This window comes from Leishmania donovani, chromosome 6, assembly GCF_000227135.1.
Source record: "Leishmania donovani BPK282A1 complete genome, chromosome 6".
Lineage (NCBI taxonomy): Eukaryota > Euglenozoa > Kinetoplastea > Trypanosomatida > Trypanosomatidae > Leishmania > Leishmania donovani.
This window is the reverse complement of record NC_018233.1, coordinates 80,321-96,703: the sequence shown is the minus strand read 5'-3', so window position 1 is coordinate 96,703 and position 16,383 is coordinate 80,321. Positions and strand designations below refer to the sequence as shown.

Sequence of the window (16,383 nt, the reverse complement as noted above, 5' to 3'; positions counted from 1 at the left end):
CACGAGCTGTAGCGAGTGCACCATCAACGCATCGCAGCGATGGTGCCCGACAACGATGCGGTGCTACTCGGCGAGCGACTGCAAGTGTGAGGGGCAACCACCGTGCATCGACCTCAACACGTGCTTCTACGGCAGCCGACCCACCTGCCGTGAGTGTGTCGAAAGCGGTGGGGTATACTGCCGCGCTGGCGAGAAGTCCGTCGCCGCGACGACAGCAACAGCTGAGCCTGTCTCACATAAGCCCTTGATTCGGTGCTACGCCCCCACCGCCGCCAGCCCTTTCGCAAGAGCAGATGTGGGGGGCAGAGGGGCGCGGTCTCCTCTCAGCTCCGCGGTTGTTGCTGCACTGGACGCAGCGTTGCTCACCTGCTCGAACGCCACCTGTCGCGGCGGCCACTGCATCGTTGCGGCGGCCGAGTGCCCCGCCGAACTAGTGGACCCTCTCACACGATGCTACGAGGTGATTGGCACTGTACTGATGACGATCTTGATGCTGCTGGCGGCGCACAGTATCTGGCTGCTGTGGTCGAGGGCGAGGGGCTTTTGAGGTGCGCTGAAGGAAGAGGCTGCCTCAGTCGTGGTCGAATGCTCGACGTGTCTCGGTGGTAGAGTGCTGGAGAAGCTCCCTCCACAAAGTGGAGTAGGGTCTGCACCCCCCCCCCCCCCCCCCCGCTCTCTGGCTGCTGCTGTTGCTGTGTAGCTGCTCCATGCAAGCTCAAAGACAACCACACATACACAAACACACACGAATGAACGACTTGGGCAGACTCTTGTACACGTGCATGTGCTTGTCCCCTCCTGCGATGCTGCGAATGCACCCAAGGCTGGGAAGGAAGGGTGTCTACGCCGGTGCGTGTGCACCATCGTCGATATCACCCACGCCATCTGCCCATCGCGGTCTTCTCCTGCGCCTCCGCTCTCCTGTGTTTTCATGTCCATTTCGTGGTGCAGTGGTAACTTCCCATTGTCTTTCGGTTTTCATCCTCTGCAGCTGCTCCTCACGGCTTCCGGGCGGAGCCCAATCGACACACGCCCACGCATAGAGGGAGGCTGACGCAGTGACACCACCACAGAAGTGTGCGGCACACGCGTCCACCAGTGTCTGCGTCTGTGTGTGTGTGTGCACACGCACTAGGCCCCTCCCCCCGTTCATAGACCTTCACTAGCGCTACGTACACACAGACACCCCTACATCGATACAGAGAAGGACCGAGTGAGTGAGCGGTGCATCGACTACGGCTTTCATCTCCCTTGCGTTACATTCTTTGCCGATTGTGCGCAGCTGCGCTGCCCTCCTCTCTGGCTTCTGCCACAGTCCCCGCCCGCCGATGTGGGTCGTCCTCTTTCACGACACGCCGCACTTTTGGTTGGTGGGCGGGGAGTCCTACCGAGTCGGCAAGGCGAACTGCCACGTCGTCATTCAGGATGACCGCAGCATCAGCCGCACCCACCTCACCATCACCGTAGGCTTGCAGTCGTCCACGGCGGCCCGTGATGCCAAGGAGTGGGCCCCACAGCCCATTTCGCTGCTCGACTCATCCACCTACGGCACCGCCATCGTAGCATGCGGAGAGGATGCCGACGACGCCGAGACACTCGACGACACTCCACATAACGGAGGTGATAGCCGTGCCGGCGGTGCCGGGGCTGCGACGTCACCTGCTCCAGAGATGGGTGTTCTCGGCTTTTGCTACGCCCCCGCCGCAGCCGCTGCAGCAGCGGCAGCCCGCAAGCGGCAGCGCTCCGGATCGACCTCAGGCCGCGGGGCACCCCAGCCTGCCCTGCATCTGAACAAGCAAGTCCCTTGCCATGTGCCGGTGCATCGCTCCTCCTGGCATCAGTTCACCATTTACCTAGGCCATCATGGCGCTGCGCTGAAGCTAGTGTGGCTAGACGTGTCGGCCCTGTGCGAGGATGTCGACGCGGAGGTGCAGCCAAAGCTGTTGCACGCGCTGCACTGCTGCGGTGTGCGGCAGGAAACCGTCTCTGGCAGCACCCAAGCCTTGAGTGCGGCCGAGACACAAGGCAGCGCTGTGGGACGCTCGCGCATCGACGGCAGCGGCCTTTCCCTGAGCCAGCGGTCAGCGGTTGCAGGCACGCCTTCGGCGACTCCGTCTCCCACTGTCGTGACCGCTGCGGCTGCGGCTGCTGGCGAAGCAGCGCTCTCCTCACGCGTTTTACGCTGCTACAACACGGTGAGCTTTCTGGTGACGAGCACGGTGCAGCCCTCGACCGCGGTCGTCGCGATGCTCTGCAGGGCTGTGCCTATCGTCACCCCCGACTTCTTCATGGCCGTTTGTGACCGCGCCTCGCCGCAGATTCCGCTGCCCGATCCGTCGCGCTACTTGCCGCCCCTGTCTTCGTGGTGGCGTGACTTCCTGACGCACGTGCGGCCGTCAGCCGGCGAATCGCGCCCCTGTGAGGGCGACGCCTCGGTGACCGCGTCCACTCTCACACACCTCTCCACCACGGTGACATCGGTGGCAGGCGAGTCAGCCGCTGCAGCTGCCGCGGCGTCGCACCTGCGCTACTTCGCCCCACACCCGCAGCGCCGAGAGCTGCTTAGCGGTATCACCTTTGTCCTCCTCCAGTATCCGCTGTACGAGGAGGTGCTGAGCTACCTCGACGGCACTGGCGCCCGTGTGGTGTGGGAAGATGGCGGTATTGGCGGCCTCTCAGCCCCGCTCTGCGCGTCCACCTCGTCCTCGCGAGCGGCGCTTGAGGCACTACAGTCATTTTTCGTGCGCCATCAGCGGCATGTCCTGCTCTTCAACGAAACAGAGCCGCTGCTGCCATGGCCGGGGTGCGTGGATTTTGTGCGGCACGGCCTGAGCCTCTGCAGTGTCGAGTACGGCACGCTGATCGAGGCGATTGTGACAATGCGGCCCTTGCCGCTGCCCCCCTACCCGGCCGATGTGCAGATGCCGCAGACCTTCGAGGAGGTGGAGGCTCGCGTGGCGGCGGCGACGGCATTGGTATCCACCCCGCCCGCGGCCACGGCGCAGGAGGCGGCGGAGGAGCACACGCAAGACAGTGATGAGGAGGGACGCCGGACTGATGCGCAGCCGCTCTTCCCAGAGCTGGTGCAAGGCAGCGACGCCGGCGTGGGCCGTGGTGATATGCGCGACACTCGTGTCCATCGAAGGCCGCGCAAAGAGGACGTAGACGGGTGGGTGAGCTTCGAGCGGCCCGCCACCATTGCACCCTTGCCCGCGGGGCTCTCAACGGACAACAAGCCCAACGGCAGTGCCGCTGTGCGCACAGTGGAGTTGCTTGTGGGGCCCTACTCCTTGCCTCCCTATCCCTGCTTCGAGGACGCCAGCGCCGCCTCCGCTGATGCGAGCGCGACTGCCGCTGCCGCCGTCGGGTTTGCACGCGGGGCGAAGCTCTTTGTGAAGCAGGCACTTCCTCCTCCTGAACCACTGGTGGAGCTTGAGGAGCACCGCCCTCGGCGTCAGCTGGCGGCCAGCATGCTGACAGCTCGCGTGCCCACGGTGGACGCCGAGAATGTCGTGCCAGAGCAGGTGGTGATGGGCAACGGCGGGCTGGCGAGTCGCGTTGCGGAGACGACCAATCCTGCCTTTAACACCTTCGACACCGTTGCGCACCATGCATCTAGCAGGCGGAGGGGAACAACTGCACGACGGGGAGGACGCGGTGGCGGCGCTTCTGCTGCAGCAGCCAGGACACCTGCCAATCGTCTTCCCCGCGGCGGCATGGCACGCGCAGCGAGTCGTCGTCCAGCGGACAACATCGTGCTTGCGGAAGACGAGGAGGACATGACGACAGGGTCTGTCGGAGCGACTGCCACGCGCGTTGGTCGTGGCGGGGACGTGTCTGCCTCGGCTGCAGACTCGGCCGCGTTTCACATATTCGACATTGACGGGATCTTCTGAGAACGCCCGTGTCTGTCCCTCTTTGTGTGTGCGTGAGCGTATCATCGGCAACGGCGGCAAAACCAAAAAGAACTGTTGCCGCCTATGCTCGCTGCGGGCCGTGACACTGCCAGCGGTGTATAGAGGAGAGGGGAGGAGAGGAAAGGGGGGGAGGGAGGCGGCGGCTTCATCACCTCCCTCCGCACGTGTTACGCAGTGATCCACACAAGGAGGGAGGGGGCGAACGGAAAGATTGAGGCGCCTGCCACCCCCTTCTCTGTGTGCCGTCTCCATCTCTTCCTCTCTCTCGGTCTCTCCTCGGGTGTATATGCACACCTCTGCCTACTCCTTGTCCCCATCATTGGCCACGATGACCTTCTCCTTTGACTCTTATTCGGATGCTTGCATGACACCACCATCGCTCATCAACGCCTACCACACGCACTCACGCCCGTGCATGCCCAAGAATGCACCGTCGATTCTCGCCACTTTCGGCAATCACATCCATCAACGCGCGCGCGCACGCACACACACACACACACATACATACGTACATCTATATAGCCGTGCGCGTCTTCAGGCACGTGTAACAACTCTTCCCCTTTCCCGCCCGTCTTCCGCCTCTGCGTGTCTCCGCGTTTGCTTGTATTTTGTACCATTTCCCACTGCACCGAACTGCGCACACGTGCACATCACATCATCCGCTCCTTTCCTCTCCCCCTAGGTATGGACTCGACATACAGGGAGCCAAGCAGCGCCGCCGTGCCGACCAGCTACGCGGTGCTGAGCCTGCCGAGCAAGGCGACCATGCGCCGCAAAGGCTACAACCCGGATGAGGCGAACTACAACGGCGGCCTTGCCACGCACCCGCTCGCCACCTGGAAGACGTTCAGCCTGCCAGACGGGTGCACGTACAAGGATGCCGTGTCGGCGGTGCAGACGGCCAACGCGAAGCCGTGGGGACCGATCAAGATCCGCCTCAACTTCTCCGATGGCCGGTACGAGCAGTTTGAGCGGGTGGCGCCGTCCGTCATGGACTCGCTTCAGAGCACCACGACGTACAGTCCAAATGATGTCTTCAAGGCAGAGACGCTCTCGCTCTCGACGATGCGCCGCACGCAGCAGCAACCGCGCCTTCGCCCGCTGGTGGACAAGCGCGGCCACCACCTTAGCAGCAAGCCCATCCCACGCACCTTCGCTCCAGAGGAGCTCTACAAGAACTGCCCCCCGCCGGTGTTGTGCCAGCCCGGCTATGACTTCACTCCGATCAGCTACAACACGTTCCTGCTGAATCCGCAGGACCCGCCGCACGGGGTCCGCAACGTGCAGAGCAATTTCATGCACAGCAGCTGCGACTACCGCCCGCGCTCGTACCTCCGCCCGGAGGAGGCGACGGGGACCTCGCACGCCAGCCGCCACTGCCACTGCAACGAAGTGTTTCAGGTCGGCGACCACACGATGGACTTCGCGTGCGAGGGGACGACGGTCGACCACCGAAACCGTCTCGTGAAGAAGGATTACTCGCCGATTGGTACGTCAAAGGCGAGCTCCTCCATCGTTGGCCGCCGCCACGCCTGCAAGCCGCGCTTCGGCTGTACGGGAGTGGCGGACAGCGAGACCGTCGCTGCCGCGGCCGCCCCAGCAGCCGACGAAGAGACGGCGTAGGAGTATGTATTCGGCTGTTAAAGGCAGAGGTGGGCGATTGTGTGACGCCTGTGGATGTGTGTGTGTCTCCCGCTCTCCCAGATCGTGAGTGTGCGTCTGCGCGGCTCGGCTTTGTAGATGCTGTTCTCTGTGTGTAGGAGTGTACGGATGAGACAGGCTGTGATCCTTCTCTGTTGTACGGTGTGCACCGCCGCCGCCTCCCGCCGCGGTTTGCTCTTTCTTCGTCTCTCACTTCTCTGCGACGTCACAGCCGCTGTCACCTCGTGTCGCCTCTTCTCCTTCTTCATACTCGTACTGCCAGGAGCGCATGCGCGCGTGCACACACACACACACACCCACAGCAAGAGAGGGAAAGGGGTGATAGCCTCCTTGGCTTGCTGATGTACAGTCGTTATTTGGTCTTCTCCATCTTGTGTATTTTTCCCGCCCGTTTTTTCATGCGTTTTACACCCCGGAGATCGCCTGCTCTTCGCGCCCGTGCAGCACGCGCGTTGGCCGCCCTCCCCGTTGCCGTGCCGCTTTCTCGGTCTTCCTCTTCGTGACGTGTGTGCGTGTGTGGACCGCAGAGAGAGACAGGTGCGCCAGCGACACGCGTCTAAGAGATGGGGATCGGGAGAAAGAGACGCGATCCAAGTCTTCACGCGCGTGCATGTGCGTCGACATGGGACGTTAAGCAAGGCAGCATATACATATACATTTGTGTTTTGTATGTGTGTGTATCTGTATATGTAAAGTTGTCCTCCGAGATCCACAAACAGCAGCAATGACGGAGGCAACAGGGAAAGCACATGGCAGCATCCGAGTTGAAACAACTGGAGAGACGGACTGATGTCTGTGTGTCTGCGCGTGTGTATCCGTCCATGTGCCCCTAGGTGGATGCACACAGACTGACACACCCATACACGCACACGTATACGCGGGTAGAGGTGGCCCTCTGCTACCCTGTACCTCCCCTCTATACGTGCGCGTGTACTTTGTGGAGAGGCGGCGATGCCACGCTGGGTAACATCAACGTGCTCGGCTACACAGCCTCCCCTCCCACCCTCTCATTGCGTCACTTCCCTCGGTGACGCCTGGCATCGTGATGCAATCTCCGCCTCACCCATCTTAAATGGACGCCTCGCGATCGACTCATGCGCCGCCACCACTGTCATGACGCATCCCTCCTCGTCCCTGCCTGCTAATTCGCACTATCACCACCACCACCTTCCTTCGTCTTGCATGCGTGTCTCTCGGTTTCCTGCTTGTGCGTCCACTACTCCCACTCCCACTTCCACACACGCGCGCACGTGAGTGTGCCGGATACAGTGTGCACGCATACATACGTATACATCTTCTGTTGTCTTTCTCTCTGTTGGCATCCCCGTCTCTCTCTCTCAGCTTCACGATCGTCTCCCCGCCCCCAAGCCCTCTCTCTCTCTCTCGACGGCCACCTCGTCCATTTCTTTGTGTGGGCGTCTTCGAAGATCCATCCTCCGACTCTTCACCTCTTTTTTCTCTGTGTGTGTGTGCGTGTCTCCGCTCTGGAGGAGGGTATCGATACGAGTCTTGCCAACACATCTGAGCACAACGCCTCCTCCCACCCGAACACAAACACACACACACACACACACACACACACGTTCTCGAGTACGTTTTAGGGCAGCCACACCAAGTGTTGCTCACGCGCATCGTCATCTGCCCCTGCGTGTGCGTGTGTGCATGCGTGTATGGGAAAGTACATGCGCACGTGACCGTGATCACTGTCTGTCTCTCTCTCTCTCGCTCTGTGCGTGCGTGCGTTGTTGTTGCGCACTGCTGTGGTTGTGACTGACGTTGTGCGACAACGCCCTGCTGACACACATGGGGGGGGCGGTGGCGACAGCGGTACTTTCTTCTTGCTCGTTGTTGTTGCTGTTGGCGTTGCCTTGGCGGAGGCTTACGTGCGTGAGTGTGCGTGACCCCTCTCTTCCCTCTTCGCAGGTAAGCGCCCATTCAAGTTCGACTTCGGCATTTGTGTGATTTCGCTTCTCTCGCTTCTCGGTCTGCAGGGCTCCTCACCTCTTTTCCGCTTTAACTTGTTCCTCTCCTGTGCTCACCCCAGCCAGAAGGAGAGGAGGAGACAGAGAGATACCCGCCATCCCACCGCTCCACAGCATCCACTGCAGCGGGTTGCCGTTGACGCAAGCAAGCACAGACGCACACGAGCACAGGGGCTAACACGCATACACCATCTCCGTGCAGCCTTGCGGGGGCTTCTCCTTTTTCGCTGTCCCTCGTTTTCGTTCTCCATCAGCTACTGTCGCCGCACTCGCGGCTACGCACACCAGTGCGTGATATCTAAATTAGGTGCTGCTGCTCTTTTCGCGCCGAAGCAGGTGCCATCATGGGTGTTCCCAAGTTCTTCCGCTGGGCGGCGGAGCGCTTCCCCTCCATCATCACCCCCTTCAAGGACTCGCCACCGCCGGTGGACAACCTCTACCTCGATATCAATGGTATCATCCACAACTGCACGCACCCGAACGATGTCGACGCGACGCGGCGCAGTCCGACAGAGAAGGAGATGATTCAGGCGATGTTCGTCTATCTGGAGAAACTCTTCAACGCTATCCAGCCGCGCAAGTACTTCCTGCTTGCCGTCGATGGTGTCGCGCCGCGCGCGAAAATGAATCAGCAGCGCCAGCGCCGCTACCGCGCCGGTTACGAGATGATGATCGCGCGTGAGGAGGCGCTCGCGATGGGCGAGGAGGTGCCGGAGGAAAAGGACGTGTTCGACAGCAACTGCATCACCCCCGGCACCCCGTTCATGGTGCGCGTGAGCAAGGAGTTTCAGTACTTCATCACCATGAAGCTGTCCACCGATCCGGCGTGGCAGGGGTGCCAGATCATCTTCTCCGGCCACGATTGCCCCGGCGAGGGTGAGCACAAGATCGTCGATTTTATTCGCCGGCGCAAGATGCAGCCGAACTACGACCCCAACGAGACCCACTGCATGTACGGCCTCGACGCCGATCTCGTCATGCTGGCGCTCGCCACGCACGAGCCGCACTTTGTGCTGCTGCGCGAGGTGGTCACGTTCGGCCCCGGCTCTCGCAAGGAGCGGGAGCGGCAGGAGGAGGATGAGGCGAAGGGCCTCGTGAAGGACAAGGCGTACCACAAGGCGGACGAGTTCGTGCTGCTGCACATCAACGTCTTCCGCGACTACCTGCAGCTGGAGGTGAAGGGCTACCTGGCGAAGGCGAAGAGCAGCGTGAGTATCGACTTTGAGCGAGTGATCGACGACTTCGTCTTCATGTGCTTCTTTATCGGCAACGACTTTCTGCCGACGCTGCCGACCATCGGCATTAACGATGGCAGCATACCGGCGCTCCTGCACATCTACGTGGACAACATGCTCAGCAAGAGCAAGTACCTGACGCACAAAGGCGAGATCGACTGGCGCAACGCCGAGGTGTGGTTGAACGAGGTCGGCAAGCTCGAGTTCGAGACGCTGCGCCGACGTCAGCAGGAGGAGGCAGAGTTCCAGAAGAACCGCGCTCGCCGCGACCCTACCCACGAGGTGGACACCGCCTCCGTAATACCTATCACGTCGATCCTGGAGTTCAAACAGCGCTACTACGGCGAGAAGCACGGCTTTGCTGGCGGCTGGGACGCGAACAGCGAAGACATGCAACGACTGCGGGAGCACTACGTGGAGGGGCTCATGTGGGTCATGCATTACTACTATCAAGGCGTGCCTTCATGGAAGTGGTTCTTTCCGCACTACTACGCACCCATGGCGAGCGACATGGTGAACCTCCCCGCTATCGCTGCCCGCGTCTCGTTCGAACTCGGCAAGCCCTTCCAGCCGCACCAGCAGCTGCTGGCCGTGCTGCCGCCCATGTCATACCTGTCCATGCCGAAGGCCTACTGGCCCCTGCTGCGCAGCCCAAGTAGCCCGCTCGCCAAGTACTTGCCCGAGCACATCGTTATTGACCGCGAGGGCGCGCGCGCGCCGTGGGAGGGCATTGTGCTGATCCCCTTCATCGACGAGCGCACGCTGCTCGCCGCCTACGAGTCGGTGCAGAAGAACGTCAGCCCCGAGGACGCCGCGAACAACGTGAATGGCCCCCCGCTGCGGTTCTGCTACGACGGCAAGATGCCGCCGTACGACCTGGAGGATGAGATGTTCGGCTCTCTCCGGAATGTCCTCGTGAGGCGCGAGACATACGCGTTCCCTCACATCGACAAGTTCATTCCGCAGCTGTGCCCTGGCGTGCACGTTGGCACGCGGCAGCTGGAGGGCTTCAGCACCCTCCAGTCGAAGCGCGACCTAATCCAGCCGGTCTTCGAGGCTGGGGTCGTGTCGATCTTTGGCCGTCCCACCAAGAACGACAGTCTCATCCTGCAGATGCGCGACTTCTTCAAGGCCAAGTCAGTCGACCAGGTGGCGACTCTCGTCGGCAAGGAGGTGCTCGTCGGCTTCCCGCACTACAAGCGTGCCCGCATTGCCTCCCTCAAGGATGTGCACAAGTCCATCACTGCTTCGTACAGCAAGGAGGGCACCTTCAGCGGCACCGAGGAGCACAAGAACAACCGCGAAGAGTCGACTGCCTTCGTGAAGGAGGCGGACACGCACGCGCGCTTCATGAAGTCGCAGCTGGGCCTCGCCGTGGAGCAGGTCGAAGTTCTCGTGTACGTGCACCGCTTCAACGGAATGCAGGTGACGCGCAAGGGGCACATTGAACGACACTTCGCCACCACCTGGACGTGCTACCCAATCCAGCTGATCTGCACCTTGGATAACATAGACATGCAGGAGGACAGCCGTTACGTCGAGCGCGACCGCAGCGAAGGTGACAGCGCCTTTGGTGCCCGCTGCGTCTACATCGGTCCTCAGCCCAAGTCGAAGAAGTCGCAGATGGACGTGTACGGCAGCTGTGGCACGGTTGTGACGGCTGGCCAGCACGACACGACGACGCAGCAGGGCGATCAGATGACGGTTCGCCTCAAGGTGTTTCAGGAGCCGCTGCGGCTGCCGGCGGAGCTGCTGCAGTTTGCCGCACAGCGCAACTGGACGGCGCTGCCGCAGGTGGCGATCAGTCTCGACATTTTACCGCACACCTTGACTAGCATCTGTAGCTCCATCGTCACGTCGCCGCAGTTTGGCTCTCGCGAGCTGGGGCTGTGTCTAAAGTTCACTGGGCGGTGCATCGCCAAGGTCGGGTACGCGAAGCTGGTCCAGCACAGTCTGAACCCGTGGTACGTTGGGAACAAGGACATCTTTGCCCGCATGGAAAAGGATACGGAGGACATTGGCTACCACTTGGAGATGGGCGAGAAGGGCGACTTCACGGGCAATTCGAGCAGCAACCGTGGTGGCAGCGGCACGTGGTACTTCTCCCGCGACGCGCAGGAGCTGATCCGTGACTACGTGAAGCGGTTCCGCCCACTCATCCAGTACATCGAGGCGGGCGGCGTAAACTCGAACAGCGTTGAGCCGCAGCGGTTCCTGACGGGCAAGTGGCGCGACAGGGATGTCGACGACGTGCTAACGGAGATCGAGACATTCTTAATCGAGTCGGGGCTGCGCGAAACGCCGATGATCACGGCCACGGAGGAGGCGTTTCCGCAGCAGCTGCTCGAGCAGCTCGAGGCGTCGCTGCAGGAGCAGCAGAACCGCAGCTTCAAGGAGCTCTCGTTGCGGCAGGTAAGCCGCAATCAGCTCTACTTTCCTGTCACGCGCAGCAGCTGCGGCCATCTCGTGCCGCTACCACTGCCGCAGGAGCAGACTTTCTACCTGGGCTCGCGGGTCGCGAACTGCCGCGCTACGGGCATTGTTCCCTTCGGCACGCAAGGCACGATCGTGCGCTTGCTGGCCAGCGGCAGGGAAGCAGAGGTCGTCTACGATACCCCCTTCACGGGAGGCACGCGACTCGATGGCCGCCTCAAGGACACTCGCGCCGCCATCACGAAGCTGTCGGCGCTGCTTGTACTCAAGTCGACGGATGCGCCGCAGCCACAGCTGCAACCTCAGACGCAGCCGGACATGAGGGCCGCTGCGGCCGCCACCACGAACGGGTCGGCCAAGCTGCGGGAGCTGGAATTCCTCCTGCAGGCGAACGGCATTCACGTGGACCCCTCGGGCAAGTCCACGGTGTCGCCGCCATCGCTGCCTGCAGCGTTTCAGAGCCCCACAAGTGCCGCGGCTCGCGCTGCGCCGGCCGACTCTGGTGCGAGCCATAGCAGCACCGCAGGCGCCGGTGCAAGCGTTGTGCCGCGGCCGCGCAGTGCCGCTGCGACGGAGCAGACGCCGGCACCAGCGACACTAGGCAAGCGCGCCACCCCTGCCTCCGCCACCGCCCACTTGTCCTCAACGTCTTCGGTGACGCCAATCACCAGAGAGACCCACAGCAGTCCCGCGAGCCTCAAAATCACGGCTGCCCCAGGGAGCAGCGGGATCAGCCTTCAAGACTTGGCCAAACACTTGCCGGCCTCCACATCCCAGCGCTCGCCCGCCACTGTCGCCTCGCCGGCTGGCCACGCTCCAGCGTCGGGTGCAGTTGCGGCAACAACGGCGGCGGCGCTCAGCGGCATCACCATCCCGGCCCCCAAGTCTGCGCAGCAGCACCAACACCCGATGCAGCCCGCTTCGCCGCCGGCGACGACAGCTGTGGCCTCGCCAAGCCAAAGCAATGAGTCGAACGAGACTTCCCCCGGCTCAAACACGCGCCGCAAGTCGCGCGACCTGCACGTCATCCCAGACGACTTCGTCAGTGGACGGTTCAAGATCAAGTACACGAACACGGGCTCGCTGTTCCGCAGCTGGCTGGACACCTTCACGGCGGAGGCGGTGCGCAAGACCCTCGCCGAGCTGGAGGCGGAGGGGAATGCGAATCCCCTGTGAAGGCTGCGTAAGGATGCGCGCGCGCTAGTCAGCGCGTATGCGTGGGTGCGTGCCACTGTTGTCGTCGACGCGCATGATCGCCTCTGTGTGCGCTTCTCTATCAGTGTTGTTTCGTTTTGCTGTGTCGCGTCTGCCGTCTTCCGTGTCTCACCAGCGCCCTCCCCTTCCCCCATTTTCTGTTGTCTTCGATCGATGATGGTTGTTTTCCGTGCGTGTGCCACCACCACTAGCACCAGCACCATCACACCCGTCCCTCATCCTCTGCCTGCCTCCGTCCCCTAGCCGGTGTGCCTGCCCCCATCGTCTTCTCTACACAGCGAGGAAGTGTACGCGTGTGCGGCTTACGTGCTCATGTGGTTGCATCAGCGTCGCTCGTGCCTCCTGATGCTATCGCTCCCTCCCGCGAGAGCGATGGTGCTCTGCGATGACACGATGAGATCAGCGAAACGAACGGAGCGAGCGCAGCCATAATAGCGGTACGTGAGAGGAAAGGAAGAGGGTTGTACCTGTGCGGCCTCGCCCTCCCTCTCCGCTCTCCGCTCTCCGCTCTCCGTAATGGTGAGTCGCGTAGGACGTGTCTGTAGCCTCTCCCTCTCGTCACCACCTCCAACACTTCTCTGGTTGCTTTTCAAGCGCGCACGGGCGCGCTCTTTCTGTGTATGTTGTTGTCTGTAGGAGGGCGCTCATGTGTTGGCGTGCCGCGGGCGTCTTGTGCCCTCCTTCCCCCCTTCCATCCTTGTCACTGTTCTATCTTAACACACGCAGCAGAAATGCCATGACGAAGGATGGGGAAGCAGCAGCAACACCATACCCATCACAGGCCACTCGCGTGTGTGATCTGGTGAGGTCGGCGGCAGAGCTGCATGCGCGTGCGTGTTGATGTGGCCTCCTTCGCTTGCCCTTCGTCTTCCTTGCCCATCCCCTCCACTATATTGCTCTCACATGCCAGCTACACCCCCCAACGCCTACGGACAAGTAGTACCTCGTCAAGGTGTATCCGGAGTGAGGGGGGAGGGGTGGGGTGGGAGTCCTTTGCTGCGAGCTGCATCCACGTGCGTGTGCGTGCACCTTTTCGGGCATGTCTGACCGCCATTTCTCCATCAGAGCGCTACCCGGAGAGGGGACTCGAGACTCACGCACCTTTAGCTGTTGCCGCCAAGTCGCCCCTCTCCTGTCCTTTCTCTCTCCGTCGTCTCCGCGAAGACGGCTCCTTTCCTATCCATGCATGGACGTCCACACACACACACACACACACACACACACACGAACACGACGACGACAGGCAGGAACGCCTCGCTTTTTGTTTAGCGATCGCTGTGCGCCACCACCTCTTGCTCTTCTTGCCCCTCGTCTTGTTACGCATGCTCTCACGGCCTTCGTCTTGTCAAGAATCACGCACAGCACACACACCCGCCACGCACGTTCTCTCTCTTTTCCCCACTCACCCGCGTGTGTCTGCGTGTTGCTGTCGTGCTCTCGTGTAGAGGCGCTCGCGGAGGCGGTTGACCGCTGCTTCTCCCTCTCCCTGCCGCCGTCGCCGCCCTTTCCCGCCATACATACACGCTTTACTGTGAGAAAGTCACCGCCACACCGTTGTCGGCCCCTCGATCTCACAGCCGCCCGAATCGAGAGCATCGGTCGTATCCCCATCGCAGTCTTTGAGCTAGTAGTAGCTCCTTACGTACACACAAACACACATCGCGGACGGCTCCCTCCCGTCTCCCCACTCTCGCCTGCATGGAACACCGCCCACATAGAGTCATCCTATACAACTGACACGAAGAGAGGCACGAATGGACCCGTTGGCGGGACTCACGACGGAGTCGCGAAATGTGATCGACAACTTCTTCCGCTGGTCGCGCCTCTCCCTCGACAAGTTCAAGCGCGACTTGACCGTCGAGGCAAGCGCGTTTCAAGCCGGCAACTTGTGGCGGGAGCAATACACAAAGGCGGAGGTGGTGCAGATGCTGAATGGACAGCTGGCGTTGATGCTCGGTGTCGTGGACACGCAGATGGAGGGAACGACGGCGGCCTCAGCCGAGCTCATGCGCGCGGTGCTGCGCGAGGCTGACCGGCAGCGGTTGACTCTGGACATTGACGTGAAATCGGTGCTGAACAACGCCGGCGGCGTGAACGCGATGGGGGAGCACGGCCGCCAGTTAATGAGCGGTCCGACAGGGCGTTTGGCGCCCCTCACCGTGGAGGAGGCCTCTGGGGAGGCGGCACGGCAACTGGCAGAGGCGAACGCAGAGGTGAAGCGGCTACAGGCGAAACTGCAGCAAGTGACAGACGCCTATACACAGGTGATGAGGGGCCGCTCGTCGGACACGGAGAACTTGCTGTCGATGCAGGATGCGATGAACGACAAGGAGCGCCTTGCCGCCGAGCTGGCGCGCCGGTGCCAGGGACAGGACCCATCGCTCGTGGCGACCGTGCAGGAGCTGCGCGCCGAGGTGGCTGAGGCGAAGCGAGAGCTCGCCGCGCGGCTGCACCAGTCGACGCAGTATCAGCAAGTGAAGCATCTCCTGGCACAGCGCAACGAGCAGCTCAAGATGATGCGTGAGCGGTTGGCTGCTTACGATCCGTCGTTCGCCCGTTACGGCGACGATATCAATGCCGAGGACGACTGAGCGCGAGATGGCGGTGGCTTCGTAGAGAATGGAGTGGACGGGGTGGACGGGGTGGAAGGGTTGCGATGAGGAAGAGGAGGTGAGGAGTCGAACAGCAGGCGACACTGCTTGCTTGCATGTGACCCCGTGTCTGCGTGTGTGTGTTTGTTGCGCTCGGCACGGGCAGATGGACGGTGAGCAGCCGCTTTTGTGTGCCCTTTCCCCGGTTGCGTGCTCTTCTCCTTGCCGCCTTGCATGTGTGTGCGTGTGCATCTCCTGTCTGTTTCCTCCCTCCCTTTCACGTCCATCCTCTCGCACGACGACTCCTCCGTCCGCGCCGCCCGCCATCCCTTTCACTCAAACCCGAGTGGATGACGGTGCCTAAGTCAGCGACTGCGTTTCGCCTTGCCGCACCTCTTTCGCCTTATCTCTCGCTCGCTCTCCCTTCCAAGGACGTGCCGCGCCCCCGACCCCCGCCCCCGCCTCTGTCCCGGTGCTTTCATATGTGCGTGATGGGGGTGTATGCGCCTCTTCCTCCCTCCCCATGCGTGTGCACGTATGTGTGCGTCTTCGAAGTGAAGGCACGGACAACCCCCCTCCCTGCATAAATACGCACATCCGCCTACAGGACCTGCGCAAACACTGGGCCACTTGCCCACGGACGGTTTTCTCCCTCCCCTTCGTCTCTCTTCATCGTCAAGCGCACCCTGCAAGACCCGCCCGCCCCGCGAACAGTGTCAACGAGACCACGACAACGGCGACTACCATCGCTGGCGTTGTCCCCTCATCAGCCATTATGCATGTATGCCTGCCTGGGAGGTGACAGTAGCTGCGTGCGTGTCTTGCTCTCTGGGTACCTACCCTGAGTAGGATTCTGCGCGCAACCGCAGCAACAGCCACAGCTCTTTGAGTCGCCTCCCATCCACCCTCTCTTCTCTTCTCCCTGCATGCTCTGGTGCTCACGACGACGACCACCACCACTAGGGCTAAAGCGTACGCACACATACACGCACGCACACGCACACATACACGCACACACAGGCGCAGAGTCTGTCTCATGCGCTGAGGAAAAGGGAGGCGGGCAAGAGCCCTTGCATTCAAGCAACAGCAGCAGTCCTGCAGGACATCTCTCGCGCGTAGCTTCTCTCATTTCCTTCCGCACTGTGCGAGCATACCCGTCAGTGCCTCCTTCCTCCCTATCTACGTCTCTCTCTTCGTGTGTGTGTGTGTACTGGTGCCTCCCTCCCTACCCCTTCTCCCCCCCCAAAAAAAACGCCTTTGCTGAGCTTCGGGCACGAGTCGGGACATCTGCGCGCGCGGCACCGCCGCCGAAGGTACTCCGGCACACCTCTTCGATACTTCCTCTCAC

The 16,383-nt window shown here is 61.7% G+C and overlaps 4 protein-coding genes across 4 annotated transcripts; all 4 read left to right on the top strand.

The window, feature by feature from the left end:
- Positions 1 to 1,328: 1,328 nt before the first annotated feature.
- On the top strand, positions 1,329 to 3,896 carry LDBPK_060280 (hypothetical protein, conserved; the record flags this gene model as incomplete). The annotated part of the gene is made up of 1 exon (XM_003858288.1): positions 1,329 to 3,896. The coding sequence occupies one exon, from the start codon at positions 1,329 to 1,331 to the stop codon at positions 3,894 to 3,896; it is 2,568 nt and encodes an 855-aa protein (XP_003858336.1).
- A 705-nt stretch (positions 3,897 to 4,601) lies between these two features.
- LDBPK_060270 (hypothetical protein, conserved) lies at positions 4,602 to 5,540 on the top strand (the record flags this gene model as incomplete). The annotated part of the gene is made up of 1 exon (XM_003858287.1): positions 4,602 to 5,540. One exon carries the CDS (start codon positions 4,602 to 4,604, stop codon positions 5,538 to 5,540), a length of 939 nt encoding a protein of 312 aa, XP_003858335.1.
- A 2,365-nt stretch (positions 5,541 to 7,905) lies between these two features.
- Positions 7,906 to 12,405, top strand: LDBPK_060260 (5'-3' exonuclease, putative; the record flags this gene model as incomplete). Its single annotated transcript, XM_003858286.1, has 1 exon — positions 7,906 to 12,405. The coding sequence occupies one exon, from the start codon at positions 7,906 to 7,908 to the stop codon at positions 12,403 to 12,405; it is 4,500 nt and encodes a 1,499-aa protein (XP_003858334.1).
- A 1,793-nt stretch (positions 12,406 to 14,198) lies between these two features.
- Positions 14,199 to 15,035, top strand: LDBPK_060250 (hypothetical protein, conserved; the record flags this gene model as incomplete). Its single annotated transcript, XM_003858285.1, has 1 exon — positions 14,199 to 15,035. One exon carries the CDS (start codon positions 14,199 to 14,201, stop codon positions 15,033 to 15,035), a length of 837 nt encoding a protein of 278 aa, XP_003858333.1.
- Between the last annotated feature and the right edge of the window lie 1,348 nt (positions 15,036 to 16,383).